This window comes from Alosa sapidissima, chromosome 10 (assembly GCF_018492685.1).
Source record: "Alosa sapidissima isolate fAloSap1 chromosome 10, fAloSap1.pri, whole genome shotgun sequence".
Taxonomy (NCBI): Eukaryota; Metazoa; Chordata; class Actinopteri; order Clupeiformes; family Clupeidae; genus Alosa; species Alosa sapidissima.
Window position 1 is genome coordinate 10,713,847 of NC_055966.1, and position 15,418 is coordinate 10,729,264.

Consider the following 15,418-nt stretch of genomic DNA (forward strand, 5'->3'; position numbering starts at 1 on the left):
TTGTTAAGTTATACTTAACTGTGTATTTTGATACTTTTTAAAAAGTTGGATTCATGTATGATGATACTGAAAGCAAGCAAACAAGTCTTTACTGCAGCCTTAAGTAAAATTTGTACTACCGTATGTAGCCTATGAATTGTTGCGGTAAGGACATGTTGTGGTAATGACATTTGGTAGAAACTAATGATGAAACCCATTGAAGATAACATTGAAAATAAACATGTTCAGCACTACAACTGTGCACGACTGTGCACGACATACGACTATGCAAGTTTGTGTACATGTGAACATGTTTTACAGATTGTGATTTTTAAAATTATTTTTAGCGGTAGATTTTGTCATATTTAAGGGCATCAAAAGTGACCCATAGTTGCAGAAACACCCAGTGTGTTTGTTTGTGTGCATGTGTGTGTGTGTGTGTGTGCCTGCATGCATGCGTGCATGTGTGTGTCTGTGTGAGTGTGTGTGTCGGTGTATGTGTTAATGTCAGTACAAAATTGTGTGCACTGCCAATGTGCCTCTGTGTGTGCAGTGTTGGTGTGGGTTTGTATGTCTGTGTCCATGTTCGCACATGTGTCATGTGTGTATGTGGGGCCATTTCTGTAACAATATTATTTGCGTGGAGCGTGACTCCCTCTCTTTCATGCTTTTGAGCACCTGCATCAGACATCATGCACATAGGCCAACTATCTTCCTTCCATTTATCCTCCTAATAGACTTTGAATCACATAACATTCTTCTAACATTTGGTGCATGCCAATTACTCATGCCCTCACCTCACTGGTCATATATGGAATATTCCACACCCATTTCAGCAATTTGTCTGAAATGGCAATTTGCTGTGGTTAAAGAAGTTATTCTTTCACATAGATTTAATTTGGCCAACATTACAAGCTGACCAATTCCTCTTCAAATCCTGTTTCTGACAACTTCATTACCCAGGCTTAGATTGACTTTTATGGAACGTGGCGACGTAAAACGCAAGAACGCTCATTACGTCAACTGTGACAAAATTCAACATGGAGGACGGCGGTGTTGTAGTTGAAAAACCCCAGGTAATTCATCGTATTTTTCCGTGACGTTTTCCTTATTTGTGTGCTTAATGCAGCTAGTCTGTTATTGTATCATATCTTCAGGTTTGTTGTACGAGGTGGGGAAACTAAAGACGCGTGAAACATATTAGCATAACACTCTCAGTAAAAAGGTGCCTATTCATTCATGGTAATATAGCGTTAATGGTATGGCTAGTAAGTTTAGCTAACGTTAGCTTCTACAAATGCTCTGTCATGCAGTCCCTAGTGAGTTAGTGAGCTATCTAACTTAGGCGAAATAACATAGATGTTTGTATCAATCATAATCTCTAACATTCTATTCGGTTGGTTACTTTGGTTAGGATTAACGGTTAACCTTGCCCGTTAATCAGTGGCAACGTTGTCGTTTCTAATTAATGCGAACGTTACCGGTTGCAAGCTAGGCTAGGCTGTTAGCTAACACTTAACGTTAGCCTTTTAGCTTGTCAAAGGTAATGTGTAGCGGTGATTGCTGACTACTGTGGCAGACAGCTATCTGTTGTTTTCTCAATCGGGTTGTCTTGCTGCAACATGTAAAATAATAGGATGAGAAGTGTTGTTGGTGACTAACGTTAAAGATGCTGGATTACATTATGTCAGACACAACGTTACCTAGCCTTTAGAACTAGGGAGTTTTGTCTAGCTGTTATCGATGCTGTGAGTGAGTGTCCCTCACTGTAGAACAGTTAAGAAAAACAAAGGACTTTGCCACAATGTGGTCATGTCAACTACTGCTGTTGTTGTTAACGTTAGGTTAGTTTGATATTAAACGTCTGTTGCATTGTATTTTTTTTTTTTTGTTAAGGAGGACGTTACTGCTATGCTAAGCTCAAGGCCCCAGACGGGCCTGTCCTTCTTGGCCCCAGAACCAGAGGACCTAGAAGACCTCTACAGCAGATACAAGGTTTGAAACTTACTTAAAATGAAGTCTATGTTTTGCTGGACATATGGACGTGTTTACGTTTAAAAAGAATAATTGTGTTTTAATTTCACTCACATTTAAATTTCATACACTACAACTTATCTGAGTAGAAAACATGTTGTTTCTAGATGGCAGGTTACTGTCATTAAATCTCAGTTAACAATGCAGATTTCATTAGACTCTGTCTTGATTTGTTTTTTTAGAAATTGCAGCAAGAGTTGGAGTTTCTGGAGGTGCAGGAAGAATACATTAAAGATGAACAGAAGAATCTTAAGAAGGAGTTTCTTCATGCCCAAGAGGAGGTGAAGAGGATACAGAGCATCCCGCTTGTTATTGGACAGTTCCTTGAAGCTGTGGACCAGAACACTGCTATTGTTGGTTCCACTACAGGTAAATATTCATCATTCACGCACAGGTAGATATTCATCATTCATCCAAATAACTGCAGGAAGAGGTGGATCAGTGGTTCTTAAAGTTTTTGTCTGGCGACACCCCTCAAAAGAACATTGACCAAGTCTCGCGAGCCACCTCTCTCCAACTGGCGAAATGTGTTTTTACTTTGGAAAATGTTGCGGAGGCAGAAATTGTCTTTTCACAAGCTATGTCAACACCAAAGGCATTAAGGTCATTGGCAGCCTTTGACAATCTGATTTATTATCTTTCAAAGGATAACTAGCAGTCATCTGATGTATAATGGATGTATATTAGGTACACAAACTTTGAGCAAAATCAGAGACCATTTTCCTGGATTTTGTCTGTTTTGACACGAAATGACCCAGTGGTTAAGGTGCAGTAGCCTGATAAGTTGAGTTAAATTCTTAGCTTCCAAGTTGCTCCGGGAACAGTGGCCCTTGTAATCTAATTGACATATGTAAGTCACTTAGGATAAAAGTGTCTGCTAAATGAATAAATGTAAATGTAATGTGGGATTAGGAAATGTAATGCGGGATTAGGAAATGTACCCCCACTCATGTACTCCCACTCACTGTGTTCAGTGTTCACGTACAGCACATCACACTCACACTCATCAGCACATACTCACTCACACACTCATTTTTCTATCGCTGGAACTGTAATGGTCTCTTTATTGACATTCACTCTCCTTGCAGGCTCCAACTATTATGTGCGCATCCTTAGCACCATAGATCGCGAGCTGCTGAAGCCCAATGCCTCAGTGGCCCTCCACAAGCACAGCAATGCCCTTGTGGATGTGCTGCCCCCCGAGGCAGACAGCAGCATCATGATGCTCACTTCAGGTAAGCACCAGTTAGCACCAGATCCACTTCAAATTTGTAAACAGTTTTTCATTTGCTTTGTGAACACTCACTAACAGTCTAAAGGTAGTTCTCCGCGAACATACCCTGGACCTTGGATGAAGTGTTACCATTGAAATTGAACAATTTGGAATGTGTGCACAAAAACGTTAAAATTTAATGATCTGTGATGTGTTGTTACCAGACATCTGACACACAGGAATACAGTGTGAAAGTAAAATTAGGATGCATATGTTTGCTCTGTGTGTGTATGAGATACATGGCTGTAATCATATGCATTTGCTTGAGAGACTGTTAAAAGGTTCAGCCCAAGTTTCTCATATGTGTGTACTCCTACAGGCTACTCGTAGCAAACAGTCTACAGAAGCCTAGTTCTTTTTGCATGTTTTAGTTGGAGAGTTGGCTGTCTCACACCAATATGTTTTTCCTCCCTGTCCCCCTCAGACCAGAAGCCTGATGTGATGTATGCAGACATTGGGGGCATGGACATCCAAAAGCAGGAAGTGAGGGAGGCAGTTGAGCTGCCCCTTACCCATTTTGAACTCTACAAACAGGTATCTGACAGAATGCTGTTATACTTTAAGACCTTTTTATACTTAGTAAAAAAGCATTTTACTAAATATAAACACTTAAAAAAGATGTTGCAAGCAATTCAGGATAATATTTTCACGGAGCTAGAGTTGTGTACAAAGACTGTTTTTTCACAGTGTACTCACAGAATGGAAGCTGGCAAATCATGAAGAAATATTCAAAAATATGTGTTACAGGTCACAAAATGTTACAGGTCAGAAATTGCTCTCACTCCTACCTGTGATCATAATTTCCAGTTGTTCGGCTTTAAAACCAAGGTCTGCAATAAGATGTTTTATTTGGTTTATGCACTAGAAAACTATGTACTATTTTTCTAAAAATAGGTTAGCAGTACATGCTAACCTGCTAAAACGTTGGAGATGGGCCTGCAATTCTGGAAAATCTGTAGTTTATACAAGTAGGTGTTTCTCCTGCTCTGCTCTGGGCCTGCCACACCTCTGCTCCGACGGTGCACGTTTGGTAAGCTGCAGGTTCATTAGCTGGTGCCCACCGCTCTTAAGTGTTCATTATACTCAACGCATTGGTCACTGTGCACTTCGGTTGTGACGTCACGGGAGCGGCGTAACTATTTATACTCAACACTAGTTGCAGTGTTCTCCTGAACAGAGGTGTTGCTGCTGTGGAAAGGCTTTACACCGTAGAAGAAGGAAATTAAACAATACAGGTACGAGCCCTCTTCATACTGCAATTGGCGTCAATTGCAGTATTGACTAAACTAGCCTCTGTTCTGATACTTCAGACTTCAGTTGCTGCTATTTACAAACTAGGGGACATTACCATCTCTCGCATAATTTCCAAGGTGTGTGCAGCTGGCTGGCGCTGAGCGATGAATTTGTGTTCCTCAAGTGGAAAGAGATTGTTTTCAGGTCTTAGCAGTAGAGCTATAGTTTGGTTGAAAATAAATCTATTCGTTACCTTTTGCTCAACTGCCATGTCCCTGGGCCCTAGTTCTACTCTCGCTGGTAACTTCATTAACTTCTCCAGGAAACTATTAAAAATTCATGACTGTGATAACAAACCAGTCCTCCGAACTGCTCTCGCTGGTGGCTTAGCCAAGTTAACTTCCCTCTCTTCTCAAACCGACTATTCTAACTTCATGACTACAGTCATTTTATTTAAATAGATGTGGGCTAGGCTATATGAAATGCCTGATGTTGTCCTGTATTGATTTATTAATAAACTTATCAAAAATGACTGTAGAGGCACACCTGTTCCCTGATCTTGGCTTCAAGCTCGTCCGTTCTGCTTTCGATCAAGACCAGACGCGACACTGACAAAAAAAAAAAAAAAAAAAAAAAATCTCCTGTGCAGGAGCTGCCGTGCGAGGCCAGAGGTATCGACATCATTTTGATGTCACTGTTGAGCAACAGGTCGGGAATGGCGACTGTAAATACACCTTTAGATGTTTACCCTCATCCCGGAACATCTCCTGATGGCTGGGCAGTGAAGACGACGTCTCCCTGACACCCCCTGCGGCTAACCTTCTTCGGGAGTTGCTCTCTCCCCATGTCGTGTGATAGAAACAAAAGGTTAATTTGATATTAAAGGAATAGTAAGTAGGTTTAAGCCAATGTATATTTCCTGTCACATTCAGCAAATCTCCTGACAATCGGCTAATGGTACATTGTGTGTGTGCGCACTGAAAAAAAGCCCTGACTCCGTAAACTGATATTGTGCACAAGCTCACACAACATATTATTGCAGCCAATATGTGAGGTTATTTTGCATCCACAGACCTATGGAGCACTGAAGGAAAGGGGTATTTTTGTTGCCTGTTGTGGTCAGTTATCTTTCACCACTATCGCTAGTCCTATCTGTAATCAGACCTGCCAACCTGTACGCATTTTGCATAGCAACCACGCATTTTCGCATCAAAGTAAGCAGGTATGATTCATTACTTAAAAAACGAGTAGACTTCCAACATCTCCGGAAAGCCCCCTGGAGCGCGTGAATTAGAATCTCCCACAAATCTATTTCATGCGAGGATGAGATACAGAGAGAAAGTGAGAATGCCAGGCAAAGCATAGTGTTTTGGCTTCGCTGCGAAGTCTGAAAGTGGACCTAGGCTAAATATTTTGAGCTGCTCAGTGATGGGTGTTTTGTTTTTTTTCCTTTGGAGCATATAGATCATTCTTCTTGCTTATTAGTGTGAAAACAAGCAAGATCATTAAGTAATATGCTTCAAGACGGAGATCACGCACCTATCGCTGAGACTTGCCCCTTTAGTTGGGATAATGTAATCATTACAGCCTCACTAGTCATGAGAGAAGCAGAAAGACACTGCCATCTGAAAGAAACTGAGTATATGTGCGTATTAAATTCTTTAAAACAATCAGTAATTCACATTAGTCAGCAGGTAATAATTGAGCTTGAATATAAAAAAAAAAAACATGTAGGCTATTGTGAGTTAAGGGATAACCTGCACACTTACAACTGCAGCAGATGTGCATAAGCCTCTATTTACTGTAGCCTATATTCAGTTGAATTACATATGTTGGCATAACATGAGGATAGATGTATTTCTTTTCAAAAGAAATATCTAATAATAATTTATTGAAAAGACGTAATAAGAAAATGGACAACATATCCACATCAATGACTATCAACACAAGTGTTTTTGATAGGTCAGGATTATTAGGCTCTACAACAGATTGTCATAATCACATCCAAAATGTATCTTGCATGTATGCAAGTCTGTTTTTTGCTGCTTTTGTTTTAAAAAAAATAGCCCCACATCATTGGCGTGGTTCTATTTCAGTTAGCCTAATAGCTGGTTCGATTTGCATTGAGAGATGATCTCATGGGAAGTACCCCATGCCAATCCTGAGATATGGGTATGTGATGTGGGGATATTTTAATTCCAAAGGTCAAGGGAACTTTATCAGGATGCATAGTACCCTGGATCCATGAAATAACTGGCCTTTAAAATAAAAATCTGCCTGCTTCTATGGGAATTTAACATAGGGGTGTGTGTATACTTATGCCCCCTGTATTTTAAGGAAGAACATTTATTTATTTACGATACATTATTCATTTACAAAGAAAGTTGGTACTTAAAGGTTGGATATTTCCTCCTTTTTTTTACTTAAGGCATTAAGATCAATTTCCAAAAGATTTTTTTTTTTATTCCTCTTTTTAGTCAACTTTAGCATAGGTTCATTAACTTAACAGCTTAACTGTATGTTTAGTTGATGTTATAACATGTAAAGTTAAGCTTGCCAAACCCACAGGCAGCTCGACTGTGACTTTGTTTGTGACACTCCTGTTAGTAAACTGGAAAGAGCTAAAAATAGAAATGTAATGGATGCCTAAATCCAAAGTACACACAGATAACTCACACCAACCTTATTTTGTGCCTTTTATTCACATTTGCTCAAAGATTTCATAAGTATAAGCCCTTTTCGCTCCCCACGTTGATGTATTCCAAGTGGTCTGCTACGGGGGCAGGGACGTAGCAAATTCAAAGACCATACCTGTGTAACGTTACCTCTCTGTCACGCCCTCTGTTCGCTGGTTGGTTGGTGGCTAGGTAGATTTTTTACTCTGTGCCAGTCTCAATACTGAAGGGAAACGAAATTGAGTGGAAGTAAGTAGACGGCGGAAGCCAGGCTAGTCCTGATGTGCTCTTGTGTCTTTCTGCCCAGATTGGTATTGACCCTCCCAGAGGAGTGCTGATGTATGGGCCCCCTGGCTGTGGGAAGACTATGCTGGCCAAAGCTGTGGCTCACCACACTACAGGTAACCAGCTACTCACCAACACAGTTCACCTGCCCATGTGAGGCACTCCCATTAAGCAGACTATTGAAACCATGTATTGTAGCCCACTACTGTCTCGGGGTTGTTGCACATCTAATATAAACGTCACTGATTCAACCTGATTTCATCTAGTACAAAGAAGCTATAATGAATGAATTGTGTTTTGTGTGCGAAACTATGGTAGAGTAAAATATGTTATTAATTTATTTGGATATTATAAGGATTTATAATGCATGCATTTACAGTTAATTTCTATTAAGGTATTGCTTTAACAGTGAGGACATGGGGACACTTGCACTGCTGTCAAAACCGATTCCTCCCGTATCTCTCTAGCTTGAGTCACTCCATGTTGTTTTTATTTCTCTCTCAGCTGCATTCATCCGTGTGGTGGGCTCTGAATTTGTCCAGAAGTACTTGGGTGAGGGCCCTCGCATGGTGCGCGACGTCTTCCGACTGGCCAAAGAGAATGCCCCAGCCATCATTTTCATTGACGAGATCGACGCCATTGCCACTAAGCGTTTTGATGCCCAGACTGGCGGTAAGACTGGCTGCCTAAAACCTCGGTCAGATTGATGGCGTTAGATCTGGAGATAACCTTGGGGAACTGAATAAATAGGGGTGGGGACGATCAAAGTTTTAATGCTATTTGACATTCCTAACGTACTAATGTAACTCGAATGTCTTCTATAGGCAGGGTATGAAGAAGAAATGTAACATGTCTGGCTAAATGCCCAGGATGTGAATAGCTAGTAGGTGTAGTTGTTCATTTTTCATCTAATTGTTTACAATTTGTACAGACTGCATCCCTCAAAAACAAAACTGTGCCATTGACCCGTGAGCATGAGATGCATTAAAACACATTAAAAGCATGGAGGAGGAAGGGCGTGGAAATAAGTATGACATAATGCTATTATGGGGATTTAAATATTATATATTGTATGATTGTAAGGATAGGTTGCCAAACATGATGCAATTTCAGACTGTGTGTAGAGTTTTTTTTTTTTACCAGTCACTAATGCCAAGTTCAAGCACTGCTGTAACAGTGCTAAGATGCTTCAGTATGTATTGCTAACAAACAAAAATATGAAAAGAAACCAAATATAGATTCCCAAATGTTAATCAGTTGTTTTTGACATATACACGTCATCTGCAGTAAAAAGTGTGAAGTGGCATCTACCTCCTTGATAACCCTTTTCACGCTGTAGAGCAGGGGTCTCAAACTCAAATGAGCTTCTCAAGGTGATTGAGCAGTAGAATCTGTAGTAAGTAACATACTGTAGGTAGATGCTTCATGATGGTCTGAAATCTGCCAGCACTGATGGCTATAGCACAGTAGCTGAATATGTTGACTATATAGTTGGATGTAGAGCAGGGGTCTCAAACTCAAATGAGCTGGGGGCCACTTCTGCCAATGTCATCCGATTGGAGGGCCACGCCAGTGTTAAAGAATTATACAAAAAAGAATGGCTTTCTCCTAAAATGCAATGTTTTTTCAAATACTGTATTTTCAAACACAAAACTACAAACAGAAAGTGCAAGTCTTTTTATCTATTTTTAGACACCTGTGCTAGCAACCTTAGCTTATAAATATAACAATGATAAAATAAATATTAATATAAATTATAAAAACAAACAAAAAGGTCAGGGTCAAGAAAGCAACACCATTGGATTTTTATATCAAAATTTCAAAAGGCTATGGCTTGAAAGTGGTCAGAGATAAAGTCCTACTGTAAATGTAAAAATCTTTGAGTATAAACAAAAGTTTATGAAGAGGGTACATTTACTCATCTAATTTGCCACTGGATGGCAAGCACCTCAAATTAGGCACCTTTCACTAAATACTGGATGAACATATTTGAGCAGGTGTACTTTCTTTTTTGTCATATTACCCACATAACAAATTAACAGGAAAACACCTAAGATGTCTACCAACAATAGTAAACTATTACTAGCCTATAACCACAAGGCCTACAATAAAGTATCCTGGTCAAATCAGTTCATATCGCGGGTGACTTTGTAGTTCTTCAGAGCCCTATTTCTACTACTACCCCTGCTGTCTGTACCACGTCCATTACGGACACCATCATCACGATTACCACTGCAACCTCCAAGCTATGTTGGGCAGAGGGTCGAAATAAGCATGGTATGCTTAGTGGACACCGTTGTATACATGCAAAGATGCACCGTGACTATCACTGTCAATAGACAATCGATCATAATCTCCAGAAGGATATTCTCCATCAGAATAGGTGATCGCCTACCCAAGAATTCATCACACGTGAACGTTTTTTCAACATTTGGTGTAGGCCTATTTCTGCTTCAATTTGTGCAAAACTATGGCCTGCATCGCTTCCGCGTCATTACAAATGCACGTCTTCGTGTTTCTCGCGTGTAATACAAGTATTTCCTGAAAACTTTGTGCAGCGATTTTGGGTTAGAATCAAGCTCTGGATGTCTAGCAAATAGTGGAGGAGAGTACAAATGAGATTTGTCACCGTACTTGGATCTATCGTCTATTTTAATCAGTATCGTTGTTTGTCGCAATTAAAAATACCCTCAAGGGCCGGATGACATTATTATTTTGACATAGGTCGCGGGCGGGCCGGGAGTTTGAGACCCGTTAGAGTGAAGCGGAGCAATAAATGACCACCAGAGGGCAGCATGTTTACCAGGAAATGGCGGGCTGCCAATGATGCAATGTGTCAGCATTCTGCTAGCCTCTCGAGTTTTCTCATAAGCAACCCCTCACTCGTGATGTGGCCTCCTTGGGCTAATTACACAGTAAACATCACCTTAATGTGCTCTCATACACTTTTTGCCTGAAGTCAGTTAGTAGAGGCCGAAAGGCTTTGCAATTCAACAGGCCATCACTAAACTATCTACTGTACTTGAGAGGTTTTTCTTAGCACCTAAATGGAGACAAAGCTCAGCATGTGTTAATAGCTTTCTAGCTATTAAACTGATTGAACATGTGGAGCTGAATGTGCAATCTTGTAGCTTTGAATGTGAGTAAGCGCATTATTAGATCAGTGGGGGATTGAGTATTCATCTTTTGTGCTTTTTTGCACAAATCCGATTAGTCTGCTGTTTTTGTTTGCACATGGTGCTATGATTGTCATTGTTCTGGCCTGGATATTCACCTCTCACCCGTTCTCCTGCTTTAGCTGACCGAGAGGTGCAGAGAATTCTGCTGGAGCTGCTAAACCAGATGGATGGCTTTGACCAGAATGTTAATGTGAAGGTATGTGTTTTTATTTAACTGTGTGTGTTTAGATGTGTGCATTTGAAGCTATGGTCCATATAACATGCCATGCCACTAACTGCAAAATGTGGCCTTGACTGGACTTTCTGTGGCATACAGGTAATCATGGCCACTAACAGAGCAGACACTCTGGATCCTGCCCTTTTGCGTCCGGGTCGTCTGGACAGGAAGATCGAGTTCCCCCTCCCAGACAGACGTCAGAAACGTTTGATCTTCTCCACCATCACAAGCAAAATGAACCTGTCTGAGGAGGTGGATCTAGAGGACTGTATCCTTAACGCATTGTGCCTGTGTGTGTCTGGCTGGTTTTCTTATATATATTGTGTTTTTGTTTTACATATATTTATTTATAGCTTAAATATAGTTTAAAAAAAGGTGAAAAGTGCAAAATCATTTTAATAATTTTTATTTCCATATTTCAAATATAATGGAAACATTCCAAAGCAAATTATTAACAAATGATGTATCAAGTCTGCAATATTTTTTACAGGAAGCAAAGAAAAGGAATATTAGTCTGTTCAAAAACATGGTAGTGTTGACACTTTTCTCTTTAACTCACAGTTGACAAACTTAAGATTTATTTCAAAATTTAACTCCACTTAATTTGTTTAAATATTTTAAAAGCACTGAACTAATATTTAGTTTCTGTATGGTGGCAATTATGCACTTTATTCACTCTTTTAAAACACACACACACATGTATGTATGCTTTTCATCTTAAAAGAAATGGGGGGGAAAAACTACTCTTTTTGGTTTTCCTTAACTAATCTGAAAGATGTGGCTCGACCGGACAAGATCTCCGGAGCAGATATCAACTCCATCTGTCAGGAGGTAAGCTGTGGGAGACTGCATGGAGACCGCTGCTGTTTGTTTTTGTACTTTTCTACTCTAAACAGTTGAAGCGGATTTGGTATTATCTGCAGCTTAAATCTTTACTTCCGCATTAACAATCACCTTTTAACTAGGGTTATCTTTGCACTGGTAGGAGTCTTTGTATTGTTTGGGTATTGATGTTGTACTTCTTATTGGGAGATGAGGTTTTCTACTGTTGCTTACAAGATGACAGCAGTTGGCTAGATGGCATGTTCTCTTGTCTGGTCTTGGATACATTGAATAAGGCTAGATTACATTACATTTGGCTGACACATTTTTAACCAAAGCGACTTGCAACATGGTAAACAGTTTAAAGCTTTTTAAAACAATTCTCCCAACAATTCTAGAACAATTTAAAACAATTTAAAAGGTAGCGTACAATAACAATTGTAGTAAGTATAAGTACAATACTTTCTAATTCGGATAAAACTTGCGCGACAGCTACGGTCATCTGTGGATGCCGCCGTTGTTCGTTGAGTAACGTTCGTTTGGCGAACTGCTCCAAATTTTCTTTATCAGAAAGATGCTAGACTGATCTGCGAGTGGAAATCTGAAGCTCACGAGATCAGGATGGTCTCACGAGGCTATGTAAGTAGTGCTACGAGAGGAGATATTCTCTGAAGAGCTGGGTCTTCAGGAGATTTTGAAGATGGAGAGGGATGTCCCTGCTCTAATAGGAACTGGTAGCGCGTTCCACCAATGAGGAACAACAGATGAGAAAAGTTTGGATTGGCGTGAGCGTGCCGGTGGTAGATCTAGGAGCACAACAGTCGGGATATCCATAGATTCACACCGCTTACAAATCTTAATGCTCAATTCTGATTTTTTTTTGTGTGTGTGTGGCTGTTCACTTTTTTTTTTTTTTTTTTTATTAAATGTGGCCAATATCAGATTCCTACCCTAGTGAGGACTGGTCCTGAACTGACCCGCATGCACAAAACAACAACGAACACACACACACACAGAGCACACAGCTAACCCAACTGACTGACTACCTTCATAGTTCTCTTTCATTTCCATTGAGTGATGCGATAAGACATCACAGAGCGTGCTCACAACTTCTCTGGTGCTCCAGTGAAATGTGGTATTTTGTCAGCGCAAAATTCTGACGACGATCGATCAGGAATTTAAAAGAATCCTGACCACATATGCATTGCATTGTGTTGCAGATATGCCTGATTTGTTAACTTTGTTTCCTCTCTCTGCTCTCTCTCCTCTAGGCTGGCATGTTGGCTGTACGCGAGAACAGATACATTGTCCTGGCCAAGGACTTTGAGAAAGCGTATAAGACTGTCATCAAAAAGGATGAGCAAGAGCATGAGTTCTACAAGTAGTGATGCTACCCTACCTTTGCATATTAGATCTACACTTTCTTTTTTTCGTTTCATTTTGTGCATACATAAGTAGTGTGAATTTTACAGACTCAAAGCTTGGAGGACCTTGCAGAGGTGGAATGCAGCTTCTCAAGGTGTTCTTCTGGCATTGGGTCTGTTATTTCAATACAGAGACTCTCTCTGACACACACACACACACACACACACACACACACACACTACAGAATCTTATGTGACCAGCTGGATGGCCAGAATCGAAGGAACTTCATGTTCTACAATGATATAACTGTATAACTATGTCCATTAAAAAGAGGTTTTCCATAAAATACCCGAGTTGATTCATTTATTTAAATTATTTGAACTATTACTATGAGTAAGCACATCTTTAATCAAAAACAAAGAGAAGGGAAAGAAAAGAGTGACTGTGGCCAAGAGCTTTTGCTCTCAATGAGCAAAAGACATCAAGAGATCAGTGGCTGCCTGCACAAATGTTTTCAGACAAAATTCAGAGCATAAGCTTACATATTAACATGTAGGGTACAGGATGCAAATGCTTTAATTTTGCCTTAAGTAAGGACACAAGGGGACTCGGGATGAAGCAATACACTGTCATACTTGGTATATTTACAATTAGTATGTGCAAGAGGCCCTATTATTTACAGTTATAGCCATACATGTGATATAGGTACTGTTTTGTGGACATAGGTCCTGAGGCCCCGTACTGAGTGAGTCTAGATAAGTATGGTCCGGTGGTTCGCACACTTTGGTGTGCCGGGATTTGACTCCGCTGTCTCATGTCCCTCATTCTCTCTCTCTCCATCTTTGCGTCTGCCCACGAATCGAAGCAGCTCAGTCTTAGGTTGCAGTACTGTCTTAAACCACAAGTGGGAAGAAGAGATTTCACTGTACAAAAACAGCCTAACCAGCCCTGCACACCATAATATAGATAATATACAAGGATTAAAGTTCTCTGTCGTAAGACGGATTTCCGTCAATTTGATTTTAGAAATGTCATATTTGAGATCGATGCAGATCCGATGAGAAAAAAATAGGAGGAGGGGGGGGGGGGGGGAACTATCACCATTTCTTTTCCTTTTTTTTAAGGCAACTACAAATATTAGGTCCGATGAATTAATGTGTGTAAATGTTTAAAGACCTAATAGTGTTCTTGAGAACTTTCTGTGTCTCAATCAGTGACCGCTCAAGAAGATACGTCAGCTACCACTGATCATTGTGTGGTTGAAGTTACCTTATCACCTAGAACAAAAATAAGGGGTAGACAGAAATACTGGAAGTTTAATGCAAATTATTTGAAAGATGAGGATTATTGCAACATGGTGAAAAACATTTTAGAGTCTATTAAATCAAATGATGACATTTCTTCCTATGGGGGTAAATGGGAATTTTTCAAATACAAAGTAAGACAATATTCTATTGAATATGGGAAACGAATGAGTGTAAAGCAAAAAGAAAAACAGTTAATTAAGGAAATTAATGAATGCTGTAAGATAACTGATTTGTCAGACACAAATAAGGAAGAATTTCATAAATTACAGACCAAATTGGATGAAATGTATCTTAATAAAGCACAAGGGGCGTTTGTTCGCTCTAGAGCTAAATGGTTAGAGGAAGGGGAAAAGAACAATTATGTTATGAATTGTAACAATTTCTTTACAAAACTGCAGCCACACATTCCCCATATTGACTCTGTTTTCAAAGAAATATGCGAGTCAAATTTAACTATTAAGGAACTTGATGAGGCACTTAAATGAATGACATTAGGCAAATCACCATGTCAAGATGGACTGATGACTAACTTCTATAACTTTTTCTGGGCTGAGATAAGAGAACTGCTTTTTAACTCCTTAAATGAATGCTTAGAAAAAAATAGTTTATTAACTACGATGACACAGGGAATTATCACGTTAATTCCAAAACCAAACAAAGATAAAACACTAATTGATAACTTAAGACCAATTACATTACTTAATGTAGATTATAAAATTTAGCTATTAGCTATTAGCATTAGCTAGACTCAAGAGTGGAATGAATGAAATTATGTGAGACTCAATCTGGTTTCCTCTCAAACAGATTAATTCATAACAATATTCGGCTTATTTTTGATTTGTTGGACTATGAATATTTGATTGAAGATGATGGTGTAATGTTATTTCTAGATTTCTTCAAAGTCTTTGATAGACTTGAACATCATTTTATTTTAAAAACATTAGAATACTTTGGTTTTGGAGAAAATTTTATGAACATCATCTCCATATTATATAAGGGAATAACTAGTTCTTTATTACTTCAATCAGGCACCACTCAAATATTTGATG

The 15,418-nt window shown here is 39.5% G+C and overlaps 1 protein-coding gene across 3 annotated transcripts; it reads left to right on the forward strand.

Moving 5' to 3' along the window:
* The first annotated feature begins 948 nt into the window (after positions 1-948).
* psmc4 (proteasome 26S subunit, ATPase 4) lies at positions 949-13,408 on the forward strand. 3 transcript variants are annotated; one of them, XM_042108437.1, is made up of 11 exons: positions 949-1,055; positions 1,876-1,974; positions 2,196-2,382; positions 3,102-3,248; positions 3,711-3,820; positions 7,502-7,595; positions 7,984-8,151; positions 10,778-10,854; positions 10,975-11,143; positions 11,651-11,706; positions 12,969-13,408. In XM_042108437.1, exons 1-11 carry the CDS (start codon positions 1,020-1,022, stop codon positions 13,080-13,082), a joined length of 1,257 nt encoding a protein of 418 aa, XP_041964371.1. In that variant the 5' UTR covers positions 949-1,019; the 3' UTR covers positions 13,083-13,408. The 3 variants fall into 3 exon arrangements, with proteins under 3 accessions (XP_041964371.1, XP_041964369.1, XP_041964372.1); XM_042108435.1 differs by lacking the exon at positions 949-1,055 and adding an exon at positions 1,070-1,150; XM_042108438.1 differs by lacking the exon at positions 949-1,055 and adding an exon at positions 1,501-1,522.
* Positions 13,409-15,418: the final 2,010 nt, after the last annotated feature.